Raw genomic sequence first — 15,600 nt, 5'->3', positions numbered from 1 at the left:
GAGAGTTAGAAACATCAATGAGAGAGAAACATCGATCAGCTGCCTCCTGCACACTCCCTACTGGGTATGTGCCTGCAACCAAGGTACATGCCCTTGACAGGAATCGAACCTGGGACCCTTGAGTCCGCAGGCCGACGATCTATCCACCGAGCCAAACCGGTTAGGGCTATATGTATTTTTTTAAATCCTAGGCAGTACCAGTTATGTGAGATTGGGCAAATTACTCTTCTTCCCTAAAACCTCAGGTTCATTTTACAAAGTAAGGATTATTTTCTTAAAACTTCCTCAAAAGAGCCATCTGAGGATTTAATGAAATTGTTTAGAACCTTGCAGGTGACAAGGACAAAATGGTAGTTATGTTGCTATGGTTATCGTTAAATCTTCACTAAAATTGTAGTCACAAAATCAGGTTAGGTTTACTTTCTATAAAATAACCTTAGAAGAAAGTTTATTATAAAATTAATAATACTGGCATTAATTATTAATTATGAACTTGAGAAAACTAAGTTTTCAAGAACTTGCAAATGCTTAGGAAGTATCATAAACAAATAAACAATTATTTGCTTGTAATTATTTACAAAGCAATGAAGTACTTCGATGGAGGAGCCAGTGAACAGAGAAGTTTAGGACAAGCTTTCTGCTCTTAGTCCCCAGCTAAGAAAATAAAATCAACCCTCTTGATATGACAGGTGACAATAAAAAGGAGTATTTGATTCATGATTTGTCTCTTGCCTGCCTCCAAAAATAATTTTAAGGTGACTCAAGACTATACTTAAGTATCGCTGAATAACATAATTAAATGTAAATTCTATTCACTTTCTGTTAAGCAATACTGTTAGCCAAGTTTTAATAATTTTATGTTTAAAATTATTTAAATCCTTCTTAAGTTTATAATTCAAATTATTTAAACCAATTAAATGGAATTCTCTCGTCTGATTACTACAACCTTGTCACACTTTACTGTCATTATTTCATTAGTAATGCTTTGCCCACCTCTCTTATAAAAAGAGACACATACCCCGGCCAGTTTGGCTCAGCTGTTAGCGAGTCAGCCTGAGGACCGAAGGATCAGGAGTTTGATTCCTGGTCAAGGGCATGTACCAGGTGGCAGGTTTCCCAGCCTCAGTCAGTGCACGATCAATGTGTCTCTCTCATGTCAATGTCTTTCTTTCTCTCTCCCCTCCCCCCATTCCCCCCTCTCTTTCCCTCTCTCTGGAAATCAATGGAAAAGGTATCCTCTGGCGAGGATTAAAAAAAAAAAAAAAAAAAAGACACACATTAAATGTTGATAATTTCTGAAACTGGTTGCTAGGTACATGGGGATTGCGATACTATTCTCTCTCCTTCTGCATAGGTTTGAAAGTCTCCATCTTAAAACATTTTTCAAAAAGTGCTTACTTGTGAAAGAAAAATATGTAATGAGTACAAACCTGTCAGACTGACTGGCAAGCCCCAGGCCAATCAAAGGGGCAGAAACCATCCCCATGGCTGACACCAGGACTAAGATCAAAACCAAACAGAAACTACGGAAGGCTCTCTGTGTCTGAAAGTCAGATAAAATTGGGAACAGGAGGAAACCATAGTCCCCAAACTAAAACACTGACCTACTCAAAGAATGGCAGGTATGTGTGTCAACAGTAAATGAAAGTTATATATTCCTGAAGCCACATAACCAGGGGGCGATGGAGAAATGTTCATGAATCATGACAACATCGGGATTCTTTGCCAGCTGAAAGTTTGACAGGTTTTAGTTTTGTTTCTCTCATAATGATGAGGCTGTGTGGGTAGCATTTAAAAAAAAACAAGGTAGCATGACATTTATTTAACACACAGAAAATAATTCATGAATAACAATAAAGTACTTCTTCCTTTACACTCATTATTGCTGTAAAAATACGTTGGTGTATGAATCCTTTTCATTTCCTTTTAAGGACTTTCTAATCATAAGAAGGCATACTTATCCCTATTCATCAACTATAACACATTAAATGTTCTTTGCACATTGCCAGGTAGACAGTCACAGGAATGGGAAGTGCAGCCTGGGGAATACAGACAATAATATGGTGGTAACTACATATGGTGTCAGGGGCACGGAGACCAGAGTTACCCAGGTGATCACTTCTTAAGTTATATAAACGTAAGTGTCTAATCAATACACTGTACACCTGAAATGGATACAATATTGTGTGTCAATTATAATTTTAAATTTTTAAAATAATTTTTAAAAATAAATAAGTACTTTGATTCAAATAACTAAAGAAAGTTCACCCACTGAGTGTTCTCACAGAGGCCCAATCTGTGAACAGTGCAGACCTACTGCCTGTGAAGTTGAGGCCCAGGAGCAACCCACACACAGCGGCTCACCGCCCCGCCACCACCCCCCCACCCCCCCCCCCCACACACACACACGCACACCACGGACCCTCTCCAGCCAGCCAGGAAAACTGACTCAGCAAGTGCTTTTTCTACCAACAACAGAAGTTGACATTTAGTCTAATTCATGAATCAACTCCTGGTACAAACCACATTTGCCAAGTCAAGTGCAGTTTTATGTTGCAGACGAACACACCTCTGTACAGAAATGTGCTCCTTTCTTGTATCTGGTTCACCATCTAACACGGAGGCAGCCCTGGTGGAAAAGGACCTATTGGGAGAAGCTTGTCCTCACTCAACTGTGGGGGAGGAAGAAACCCCTCCACCCTCGAGGCTCTCCGCTGGTCTCGTGATCACAGAGGCAGGTGAGCAGGGGAAAGCCGCACGTGCCACGTGCACACACTGTTTAGTCTAGTTTGCTCACAAGGTACCTAAAACTCAGTTTCTGGTCACCGTGCCTTCATAATATTGCTCCTACGGGGAAGTATGCTTTTCCTTTCAATCAGGTGCTGAACGAGTTTCTAGGAATTTCTAGATTTCTACTTCAAGGAAGAAATCCAGGCCATCTCTGAACCGGCCCTGAAACACCCAGGTGGACTCCAGGGACTTCACAGGAAAAACTCGTTTCCGTGGCAACAACATGGGACAAGCTGCGAGGGCCACTCCACCGAGGCGCCTCATCTCCCTTGTTCATGGCTCAAACTGGCGGCTGGAGAGTGACTGTGCTTCCAGCCCCTGCCTGCTCCTTGGCTGGGGAGGGGGGGTTGGGGGGGGAGGAGGGGGCATGCTTGCTCTCCTCCCAGCGCTCCACCAACAGTGAGCCCTCCACGCCAGGCAGCCCTGCCTGAAAGCTGGCGTTGGGGGGCAGTTTTCAAAAGAAAACATGGACATGGCTGTTGACTCCAGGGACGCCGCTGCCAAGCCCACCTGCTGTCCCCTGGTTTTCCGGAAGGAATTGTGCGAGTGAGACAGCAGTTTCAGAAACAATGATCGGCCTTGCCATCAGCCCGGGAGTGCCCGGAAGCCCACGGCCTTACAACCCCTGAAGGACAGCGATGGGGCTGCCTGTCAGCCTGAATGCTCCCCGCCACGCGGAGGCAGCTCCAGGACCGCTGCCAGGCCTCTCAGACCCCACCACGGCCCAGCAACGCGAGGGTTAACACCGCAGCAGGGGGTTGGCGGAGGCCACATGGGGGAGGGCTTTGCCCAGCACCTAGGGTTTCACCTGAACTTAAACATCTGCTGAAGGTGCAGGCAATGCTCCTGGAGGTGCGTGGCTGGCAACTTCTGAAGCAGGGCTGGCAGGGCAGGCACTCCCGCCACGGCTGGTGTCCCGGGTCACACGCCCCCTAAGAGCGGCCCCCACTCTCTCCAGTGGGGCCTCCTGCATTCCTACTAACCCACCACCGTGTGTGTCTCTCTCTGGTGTGCAGCACCGACGGGAGCAGGGCCGACACCCAAAGAAAAATACCTTCTCCAGATTTAAACACAGAGCCCGGATATAGAGACAAAAGGGCACCGTGCCTGGAACTTGCTTTAAAGTATTGGGGGGGGATGAGGATACAGAGAGAGATGCCAGGTGAATGAGAAGATGCCAGGCAGCATGGAAGCTGGGTGGGCCCCTGAGATCATTAAGTTATTCTCTCTCCTTTGTCTAGGTTTTAAAATGTCCATGATTGAGGTAATGAATAAAGAAGTTCACTTTTAATGTCAAAATCCCCTTCTGTGTTAAGTAGCTTTCCCAGGCTCCCCACATCAGCAAGGGGCAGCGAGACTCACCCTTGGACTTTTATGGGGCTTTTCCCCAGAAGCTTCCAGGCCGAGGAAAGGATATTACTGGGACGTCGGCCATCTCGCTGTCATGGAACCCCAGCAACCTGTTCCCCTGTTATTTCAGCGGGACCGGAGGTTACGTATGAAAACTGCCAGCTGCTGGTGAGAGGGCAGCCGGGCGGCTCACCTGCAGGAGGTCCCCGGTGGAGACGCTGAGGATGAGGGTGGGGACGATCATGAAACAGGCGTTGTAGAAGAGCACCCCGTACTTGCCCAGCTCCTGCAACAACAGAAACTCCGCTCAGCACCATTTCCATCACGACAGCTCGTGTTTGTGCAGTGAGCACGTGCACCCTGACCAGCTCTGTAGTGGGCTATTTTCAGCACATTTCTGACATAAAATGCTGCCCTTCAAGTACACTATCATCTCGGAACAAACACTTGTGTCACACGGAAAGGACAGATAAAACGGAGGGAGATGAATGACCTCCAAGGTTCCACCCTTCTCTGACATCCTAACTTTTTTTAAAGCAGGCTATTACAAATAGGAACTCTGGAACAAAATAAAGAACATAAAAAATGTTAATATACTGCCCTAGCCGGTTTGGCTCAGTGGATAAAGTATCAGCCTGCGGACTGAAGGGTCCCCGGTTCGATTCCTGTCAGGGGCACATGCCCAGGTTGCGGGCTCGATCCCTAGTAAGGGGCGTGCAGGAGGCAGCCAACCAATGATTCTCTCTCATCATTGATGTTTCTATCTCTCTCTCCTTCTCCCTTCCTCTCTGAAATCAATAAAAAAGAAAAAAGAAAAAAAAAATTGTTCCAGCTTTGGCCTTGCGAGCTCTTTAAAAAAAAAAAAAAAAAAAAAAAAGTTAATATAAACAGAACTCCTTAGAAACATCTGTTCTTTCCATTAAAGAACCGCAGGTTAAGACACCAGGTCTCTCATTTTCCAATCTCCCATAAACTTGCTTGTCATTAAAGTGGCTCCACCCCTTCTCCACCACTTCCCACACAGGGTGACATACTGTGATTTCTCAAAAGGCAACAAACCTGTTTTTGTAAAACTGCCACCATCAAAGAACAAATGGCTGAGCGGAGAAAGGCACGGGCCTGAACGAGCTCGTGGGAATAAGCCTGTCATCAGAGCAGCCCCTCACGCGACACAAAGAACTTGGAACAAAGAAACACATGTCTGGCTCATCCTCGGAGTCTCCAGAACAGCTGGGTGGGGAGAGGGGTGGGACTCCACGGAGGCAGCAACTCAGAAGAAAAGCTCATCTGCCCACCAGCCCCTCAGGACTGGGTGAGGCGGGACGCAGACAGGACTCAGCAACTGCCCGCTCCAGGCGTCTCGTCCACAGAGGAGGAAACTGAGGTTTGAGGAAGTCAAGTCACAATGGTCCCCGGTAAGCAGCATGACTTCACTGTAGCCCTCATCACAGACTCTCACACTGGAGTCCCTCTCAGTCTCTCCCTGTCGCAGAGAATGATGGGAAAAAGCTCCTTTTAACTTTAATTTCCTTTCAAAACATCCCTTTTATATATTCTGACTTTGCTTCAAAAGGGTGGCATCTTTTCCTGTCCTATCTAATTTTCAACCAAAACTTTGCAAGGCAAGGAGTAACAAGAAACTATATGGATGAGATCACTGGAAAGAAATGAGGGACATTATGTAAATTACATTACTTGCCAACTTTACAATTCATTTTCTTTGTTCACGTAAGTTCAGGAGCCAGATGACAAAGCCTGAGACACAGGAGGGAGAGATGGTACCTGTGGGTCCATTTTCTGCTTGGTGTAGACCCCATTTGCTGCCGTGAAGATGTCATTCAGGAACACGAACACATAGCCTTCCAGGCTAAAAGCCAGGTCGGAACTGGGAGGGAGAGCACAGAGGAGGGGTTATTCAGCTCACAGCTTGGCCTCCACGGCTGCCTGTTCCATCTTTCCCTGACAGATCCGCTGTGATGCTAGTAATTACTACCTCCCCCACCCCACCCCCCCCCTGCGTGAGGGCCCAATTCTCCTGCTTGGCCTCCAGACAAACAAAAGCAGGCCATCAGGCGGCAGCGCCTCCATCACAAATGGCTTAAACCCAGAGGACATGAACCGTCCTGTGACTGCAAAGCCCTTTCTCGTGCTGACTGACCAGATGGCGTGACTGCTGAGCTCTGCTTTTCCAAGGGAATGATGCTCCCACACACCCCGCGGCCGTTGCTTATTGTAGCAAATAGGGCCATCCCCAGGGTCCAGCGTGGGGACAGCTGGGCAGTGACTGGGGCAAGAGGAGAAACGGACACCTCCATCTGGTGCCCAGTCACACACCCAGCACCCCCAGTACCCTGTCCATTAAAAACGTCAAGCAGGGGCCCATGCTCTCTCTGCAACTCCTCTAAGGCTCCCCTCTTCCTATTCTATTGAAACATCTTCTCCTCCATTTCCACATTACATAGGTGACACCAGCATGAACAGGTTTGGGGGAGTGTTGCATAGGGAGGAGAGAGAACAGAAGCTCAGCCATGCATCCAGCTGCACTTGACCTTCCAGGCAGCATCAGACCCACATCCTAAGTCACAAACAGACACTGCCCAGGAGGTCCTCTGCCCTCTCAGGGTCAGTGAGTGGGGCCTGCAAATGTAACTGGCAATAGACAGGTAAAAATAAAACTAGGTATACAAATTGTAGTCAATATTTTATGTGTACAGAGCCCACAGAGACAAAGTGGAACTCAATGAAGCTGTAGGCTCTGGGGCTTCTACACCATTTTAACAAAGAAGAGGGTTTAGGTTTTGAGGAACAAATAAGTTGCAGGAATGGGGGAAGCTAATGAGGAGCAGGGTTGTTTGAGTGAGATCTGTTATGCTGACTCCTCACCGCCGTGACAAGAACTGCCTTCCTATTCCTGGGGAGGAAAGGGCACCCTCACAGGCAAACGTGTGGCCTGCTCATAGGCAGAAAGGGGAGGGCAGAGAATTCCTACACCTGTTGATTCTCAACAGCCTGCCGCTCAAAATAATGCTTATGCCAAAGTGGCCTACTTTGGAGCAGCATATCCTGATCCCCTTCAATATCAAAACAAGATGATTTCTAACCAAAGAGGAGGGGGTAGAGAGGGGCAAAAACTGCACCAAGATATGAACACAAATTAAACCAGATTTTGCTTGAAGCTTCCACTGGCACTAGTATCTACAAATATATTTGTGAGAAAGTAAATTAATTTTAGATCATCATAAATCAGAATTGTCTGGCTCAGTCACAGAAACAGAATCGCTCAAACCTCTTGCCTGTGCACACTCGGCTCAGTGTTTAAAAGGTTCCCTAAACTGGCAGAGCTGAGTTAGCAGAAAGCCAGGCTTCTCAGAGGGAGGGAGGGAGGTGGAGCTCACTTCCTCAGGAAGCTGAGGGATCCCGGAGTTCTCAGATCTCTCTGGGGCTGGGGTGGGAACGTAGTTCCGACCGTCATCTGTTTAGGCCAATAGTAAAAGCACAGAGGTTTGAGAAGAATTCACTTGTTTATAAATGCGCAGATTCATGGTTAACCCTTGTGGTTCAGCTAGGGCTGTTCACACACATTCTATTTCAGCTTCTTCTGGACATGTGCCTTGATTTGGCAAATAAAATGTCAGAGGAATTAACTCGTCACTGTGGGCCAAAGTGTGCAGAGTCGGTGCACAGTCCCCACAGGCCCTCTCCTGGCCTGGGGGAGGCAGGGTCCCTCAACCTGGATCCCTGAAGCTACACTGAGCAAAGCACACACAGCATGAACTGGTGTTGGTTCTCACGCATGGTGGGAGCAGAATATACTTGGTATGCTAAACCACCGATCTGAGATGCAGGGGCTGTTTGTTACAGCAGCATAAGGTGGCTGATCTAACTGAGTCCATTCTAGGATTACTTGCATTTGGATGAGTTAATCTCAGCGAGAGGAGAGAAGGGTGGGTCTCAGCTGGCCTACAGTTCAGAACACACTTGTCACCCATCAGGATGGTATCCAGGCTGCGGGTGCTGAGAAGTGGAAATAGAGACTCATGTTCCAAGCTGGGTCCCAGGTAAGTGTTGGACATTTGGGAAGCACGCCACCCTTCCCGCTCAGTAGGGTGCCACGCAGGTTAACGATAAGCTGAATTTCCACCAAGTGGTTCTGGAATGTGCTTCCCGCTGCAGCACCTGAAGTGCCATTCCTCACCACGGGCTCACAGACATTCTTATAAACCAGTTTCTGTAAAAGTCTTCAACTGGCTCTAGGTCAGCAGTTCACACTGAGCTCTAAGAAACCCAGAAGGGGAGGCTGCGCAGAGACCCCCGGAGTGCCCTCACCCCTGTGGGAGGAGGGCACTCTAACAGAGCACCCCCTTTCTTAGCTACTTGACTCGTCTGATTTTGTTGGAGCAAAAGTCTTCATGAGTAAGACGGACTTTCAGATGCCAACGTGGAGTTGCATATCAGGAAATAAGATGGGAGGCATGCGCTGGCACTGGCTCAGGTCTCAAACATACCAAAGCCTTTCATGAGAGGTTTCTGCCCTTGGAAATACTGACTCCTAAGGCATCACAGCATTCAAGGGCTTTATGAATCTGCCCAAGTTTTCAAGTAAAAGTTTTATACTGAAGACAAATACTCAGTAATAAAAGTAAACAGTTCAGTCCTTTTTATGAAGGAAAGCTGCATTAATATCCTATAACGCTCTCTTTGTATATTCTCAGACATGTTCTGGCCCACATGGAATCCAGCTTGGCTTTCACAGGAACACACAGGGATTCCCCCGACATCAACAGATGTGTCTCCTGGCTGCTCAGCCAGATGGGAAATAAAAGTGAGAGCGGCTGGGCCTATTGTCAAAGACACAAAGAAGTTACTGAGCAGGAACTGCCCAAAGTCTTACCCAGCTGCTATGAAAGCGCCGAGAACTATGGCAAAGACGCTGATGATGATGTTCAAGGGATACTGTTTCCTGTCACAGATAAATAGATGGTTAGCTAGACAGACAGACAGACCAAGGAAAGAAAGAGAGTAAAAACATATACATTCTATTTTTAAAACAAACTGAAAATAGACACTATTAACCCTTTTATAGCTAAAATCTAATGAATACTGCTTTACCTAGAGAAAGCATTAAAAAAGTATCTTTAAGTAGATGAGTAAGTCAAACCAAATTCACTGCATTTCTTAAGCAACTGCCTTCATCTGATTATGAATGTCTTTCTCTGTTCTCACTGGAGATGCTGAGACAAAATGCAGGACAGCTCATGCTGGTAGGGCTAGTCAGTATGTACTTTATCAAGCATCCAAAGGTTAAGATAAAATTCAACAGCAGGACTTAAAGCACTGGGCCACCACCCAAATTTCATGGCTAAATCTTCACAGCAAATCAGGAATGACCTTTCTGAATGTCAACCTCAGTATCCTTATGAGAAATTTCTAAAACAACATTATAAAAATCAACTTATTCTCATTATGTCACATCATAATCTCTGCATCAGAATGGGTATCCCAGCTCACCTCCCCTCCTACCCTAACAGTTTTGTGTGGACAACTGTTCCTCTGTATTCCAAAATCAGAGTACATTCCATCTGGATCAGGAAACAGAGTTACATCTATTTGGTGTTGGTGGCGCCTTTTTATAAATATCTATCATAAACATACATTATTTGTCTAATGTAAAACTACAATAAAAAAATCACTCGTGATTTGATTAGTGTGGCAAAGTTGGTTGGACGTCATCCCATACACCAACAGGTTGTGGGTTCCATCCCTAGTTGGGGGTGCATGTGGAAGGCAACCCATCGATGTTTCTCTCTCTCTCCTTTCCTCTCTCTCTCAAATCAATAAAAACATATCCTCAGGTGAGGATTTTTTTTAAAAATCACTCGCCCTAGCCAGTTTGGCTCAGTGGATAGAGTGTTGGCACTCAGACTGAAGAGTCCCAGGTTCGATTCCCGGTCAAGATCAGGTTCCTGGGCTGCAGGTTCAATCCCCAGCCCCCGTCAGGGTGCATGCAGGAGGCAACCAACTGATGTGTCTCTCTCACATGGATGTTTCTCTCTCTGTCTCTCTCCCTCACTTCCACTCTCTGTAGAAAAATCAATGGCAAAGATATCCTCTGGTAAAGAGTAATAAAACAAAACAAATCATTCATTAAGTTGGTAGGGAATCATGAAAACAGAAGACTGCTTTTAAGTTAAACTATTTATCCTTAGTTACAGCTACTAGTAATTCAAATCAACTGTTTGGAAAGAGGACGGGATGTTGAGGATTTGCTAGGGAGAAAGACTGCAGGGAAGGGAGAGAGGAGTCAGAGGAACCGAGGAAAAAGCAATCACCCGAGTATGATGGTTTCCAGGAGTAAAGTCAGCGGGATGGTAAACTTCCTGAGCACGGTGAACATCGGCAGGCTGTCAGGAAAAGATGCAAGCAGAATAACATCAGACCCCCAAAAAAGGTTTCACATGTTTTACATTTTTAATTAAGGCACCGATTTTCCAAATGAATATGAGGAATTAATCTAATTCTCACATATACTACTACTAACAAATTACATTAAATAAAAATGAAGGTGAAATAATTTCATGCCACTTTCACTTATTAGCTATTTAAAACATCATAATATCCAACTACTATAAAACTGTGCTAAAACTAGTAGACAATGTGAAGAACCAATGGACCCTTTGGCAAAACGAACTGGGCCTATGTATCAGGAGTCATTAAATGGGCCCTGGCAGATGCCTCAATTGGTTGGAGCATCTGGTAGACCTAAAGTTGTGGCATCCATTCCTCATCAGGGCACATACCTAGGTTGCGGCTTTGATCCCTGGTCAGGGCGCCTATGGGAGGCAATCTCTCTCTCTCTCTCTCTCTCTCTCTCTCTCTCTCTCTCTCTCTCTCTCTCTCTCTCCAATAAACATGCCCTCAGGTGAGGATTTAAAAAGTATTAATGAAAGAAAAGCAGGTAAGGTATACTTAATGATCAAAAGTTAAATGTTTTCCCCCTAAGATCAAGAATAAGACCAGGAGGTTCTCTCTCACCACTATTCACTATTATACTTGAGGTCCTAAAGAGGGCAATTAGAGAAAAAAAATAAGGAAGAAAGGGAAGGGAAAAAGCATACAGTTTGGAAAAGAAGAAAGAAACTTATCATTATTTGCAGTGGATATTTAGAAAAGCCTAAGGAACTCATTTAATAATTATTACAACTAATGAGCTAAGCAAGTATGCAGGAAACAAAATGAGTCTACAAAAGTCAATTGTATTTAGCATTGATCAGACCATCAAACCTCAGAGGAAAGGTGCACTTCCAAGCTCCTTCTATGAAGCCAGCATCACCCTAATACCAAAACCAGATAAAGACAACACAATGAAAGAGAATTACAGGCCAATATCCCTCATGAACATAGATGCCAAAATCCTCAACAAAATTCTAGCAAATCGGATCCAACACTACATCAGAAGGATCATACACCATGACCAAGTAGGATTTATCCCAGGAATGCAAGGATGGTACAATATCCACAAATCAATCAACGTGATACATCACATAACCATATGGAATTAATTGAGATCTTCAGAAAATTTCACCCCAAAGCCACAGAATATAGATTCTTCTTAAGTGCACACGGGTCATTTTCAAAGATAGACCATATGTTGGGTCATAGGCAAAGTCTCTTCAAGTTCAAGACGATAGAAATCATATGAAGCATCTTCTCAGATCACAGTGGCATAAAACTGGAAATCAACTACAATAAAAACAATCCAAAAAAATCAATCACCTGGAGACTAAACAGCATGCTATTAAACAATGACTGGGTTACCAGAGAGATCAAGGAAGAAATAAAAAACATCATGGCAACAAATGACAATGAAAACACAACAATCCAAAATCTATAGGACACAGCGAAAGCAGTCTTGAGAGGGAAGTTCATAGCTCTACAAGCCTACTGCAAAAAACAAGAAACAATGGAAATAAATTACCTAACCCTACAACTCAAAGAGTTAGAAAGAGAGCAACAAGAAAAGCCCAGTGTAAGCAGAAAGAAGGAGATAATAAAGATCAGAGCAGAGATAAACGACATTGAGACCAAAGAAACAATACAAAAGATCAACAAAACCAAGAGCTGGTTCTTATAAAGGATAAACAAAATTGATGAACCTCTAGCCAGGCTCACCAAGAAGCAAAGAGAGAGGACCCAAATAAACAAAATCAGAAATGAAAGAGGTGAAATAACAACAGACCCCACCGAAATACAAAGGATTGTTAAAAAATACTATGAACAACTCTATTCCAACAAACTGGACAACCTGGAGGAAATGGACATATTCCTAGAAAAATATAACCTTCCAAAACTCAATCGGGAAGAATCTAAACATCTCAATAAGCCAATAACTATGGAAGAAATTGAAGCAGTCATCAAAAAGGTTCCAGCAAACAAAAGCCCAGGGCCAGATGGCTTCACAGGGGAGTTTTAACAAACATTCAAGAAAGAAATAAAATCTATCCTCCTCAGACTATTCCAAAAAGTTCAAGAGGAAGGAACACTTCCAAGCTCCTTCTATGAAGCCAGCATCACCCTAATACCAAAACCAGATAAAGACAACACAATGAAAGAGAATTACAGGCCAATATCCCTCATGAACATAGATGCCAAAATCCTCAACAAAATTCTAGCAAATCGGATCCAGCAGTACATCAGAAAGATCATACACCATGACCAAGCAGGATTTATCCCAGGAATGCAAGGATGGTACAATATCCGCAAATCAATCAACGTGATAAATCAAATAAACAAATTGAGAGATAATCACAGTCATATCAATTGATGTAGAAAAAGCATTTGACAAAATCCAACACCCTTTCTTGATAAAAACTTTCAACAAGGTGGGAATAGAAAGATCATACCTCAACATAATTAAAGCCATATATGACAAACCCACAGCCAACATCATACTCAATGGGCAAAAACTAAAACCATTTCCCCTAAAAACAGGAACAAGACAGGGATGCCCATTCTCACCACTCCTGTTTGACATAGTACTGGAAGTATTAGCCATTGCAATTAGATAAGAAGAATAAATAAAAGGCATCCAAATTGGAAAAGAAGAAGTAAAGCTGTCCTTATTTGCAGATGACATGATATTGTACATAAAAAACCCGAAAGACTCCATCAAAAACTAATACGACTTAATAAATGAATTCGGCAATGTAGCAGGATACAAAATTAACGCCAAGAAATCTATGGCATTTCTATACACCAATAGTGAACTTACAGAAAGAGAGACTAAAAAAGCAATCCCATTTACCATTGCACCAAAAACATTAAGATACCTAGGAATAAATTTAACTAAGGAGGTAAAAAACCTGTACTCGGAAAACTACAGGACACTGAAAAAAGAAATAGAGGAAGACGTAAACAGATGGAAGAACATACCATGTTCATGGATTGGTAGAATCAACATCATTAAAATGTCCATACTACCCAAAGCAATCTATAGATTCAATGCACTCCCCATTAAAATACCAACAGCATATTTCACAGACCTAGAAAGAACTCTCCAAAAATTCATCTGGAATAAAAAAAGACCCAGAATATCCACAGCAATCCTGAGAAAGAAGAACAAAGTAGGTGGGATCTCAATACCAGATTTCAAGCTGTATTACAAAGCTACTGTTCTCAAAACTGCCTGGTACTGGCACAAGAACAGACATATAGATCAATGGAATAGAATAGAGAACCCAGAAATCAACCCAAATCACTACACTCACTTAGTATTTGACAAAGGAGGCATGAACATACAATGGAGTCAAGACAGTCTCTTCAATAAATGGTGTTGGGAAAATGGGACAGATACATGCAAAAAAATGAGACTAGACCACCAACTTACACCATACACTAAAATAAACTCAAAATGGATCAAGGACTTAAACATATGACGAGAAACCATAAAAATACTAGAGGAATCCACAGGCAGAAAAATCTCTGACATATGCCGAAGCAATATCTTCACTGATACTGCTCCTAGGGCCTTGGAAACTAAAAAGAAAATAAACAAATGGGACTAATCAAAATAAAAAGCTTTTGCACAGCAAAGGAGACCATCAATAAAACAACAAGAAAGCCCACTGCATGGGAGAACATATTTGCCAATGATATCAACGATAAGGGTATAATCTCCAACATTTACAAGGAACTCATGCAACTTAACAAAAAGAAGATAAACAACCCAATCAAAAAATGGGCAACTGATCTAAGTAGACACTTTACAAAAGAAGACAGAAGGAAGGCCAAGAGACATATGAAAACCTGCTCAAAGTCACTAATCATCAGAGAGATGCAAATCAAAACAACAATGCAGTACCATCTCACACCTGTCAGAATGGCTATTATCAACAAATCAACAAATGACAAGTGCTGGTGAGGATGCAGAGAAAAAGGAACCCTCGTGCACTGCTGGTGGGATTGCAGACTGGTGCGGCCACTGTGGAGAACAGTATGGAGTTTCCTCAAAAAACTAAAAATGGAACTCCCATTTGACCCAGTGATCCTACTTCTAGGAATATATCCCAAGAAACTAGAAACACGAATCAGAAAGGATATATGTACCCCTATGTTCATAGCAGCACAATTCACCATAGCTAAGATTTGGAAACAGCCTAAGTGCCCATCAGCAGATGAGTGGATTAAAAAACTGTGGTACAGCTACACAATGGAATACTACGCTGCAGTAAAAACAAAGGAGTTCTTACCATTTGCAACAACATGGATGGAGATGGAGAGCATTATGCTAAGTGAAATAAGCCAGGCAGAGAAAGGTAAATATCACATGATCTCACTCATTTGTGGAATATAATGAACAACATAAACTGATGAACAAAAATAGATCCAGAGACAGAGAAACATCAATCAGAATGTCAAACCTCAGGGAAGGTAGGGGAGGGTGGGGGTAAGGGGGAGAGATCAACCAAAGGACTTATATGCATGCATTTAAGCCTAATCAATGGACACAGACAACAGGGGGGTGGGGGCATGAATGGGAGGTGGGGGGTAAAGGGGGTCTAAGGACACATATGTAATACCTTAATCAATAAAGAAATTTAAAAAAAAAATTCCACTTGGATAGTATCAAAAACAACAAAATTCTTAGGACTAAATTTAACAACAGAAGTGTAAGACTTCTAAACTAAAAACTACAAAATAGCCCTGGACGGTGTGGCTCAGTGGGTTGGAGTGCCGTCCCATACACCAAAAGGTTGTGGGTTTAAGTCCCAGTCAGGAAATTGAAGTTTGCAGGTTCAAGCCCTGGCTGGGATGCATACCAGAGGCAAAAGATTGATGTTTTTCTCTCTCTTTTCTTCTCTCTCTAAAAAATCATTAAAAACATAGCCTCAGGTGAGAATTACAAAAAAGAAGAACGAAAAAAAAACTACAAAATATTGCTGAAAGATGATTAAATAGAAAGAC

At 43.5% G+C, this 15,600-nt stretch overlaps 1 protein-coding gene across 4 annotated transcripts in view; it reads right to left on the bottom strand.

Moving 5' to 3' along the window:
* SLC35D2 (solute carrier family 35 member D2) overlaps window positions 1–15,600 on the bottom strand; it is a 69,447-nt gene that overhangs the window by 17,780 nt on the left and 36,067 nt on the right. For all 4 annotated transcript variants that reach the window (XM_080667251.1, XM_080667250.1, XM_080667249.1 and 1 more), the window contains exons 5-8: window positions 10,470–10,541; window positions 9,032–9,100; window positions 5,923–6,025; window positions 4,334–4,426 (exon numbers count right to left, since the gene is read on the bottom strand). In XM_080667251.1, coding sequence (XP_080523377.1) covers window positions 4,334–4,426; window positions 5,923–6,025; window positions 9,032–9,100; window positions 10,470–10,541 — 337 coding nt within the window. The remainder of the gene's footprint in view (window positions 1–4,333; window positions 4,427–5,922; window positions 6,026–9,031; window positions 9,101–10,469; window positions 10,542–15,600) is intronic.

Source organism: Plecotus auritus (assembly GCF_963455305.1).
Source record: "Plecotus auritus genome assembly, chromosome: 5".
NCBI lineage: Eukaryota > Metazoa > Chordata > Mammalia > Chiroptera > Vespertilionidae > Plecotus > Plecotus auritus.
Note: the sequence above shows the minus strand (reverse complement) of the source record. Positions and strands in the feature narration are given on the sequence as shown.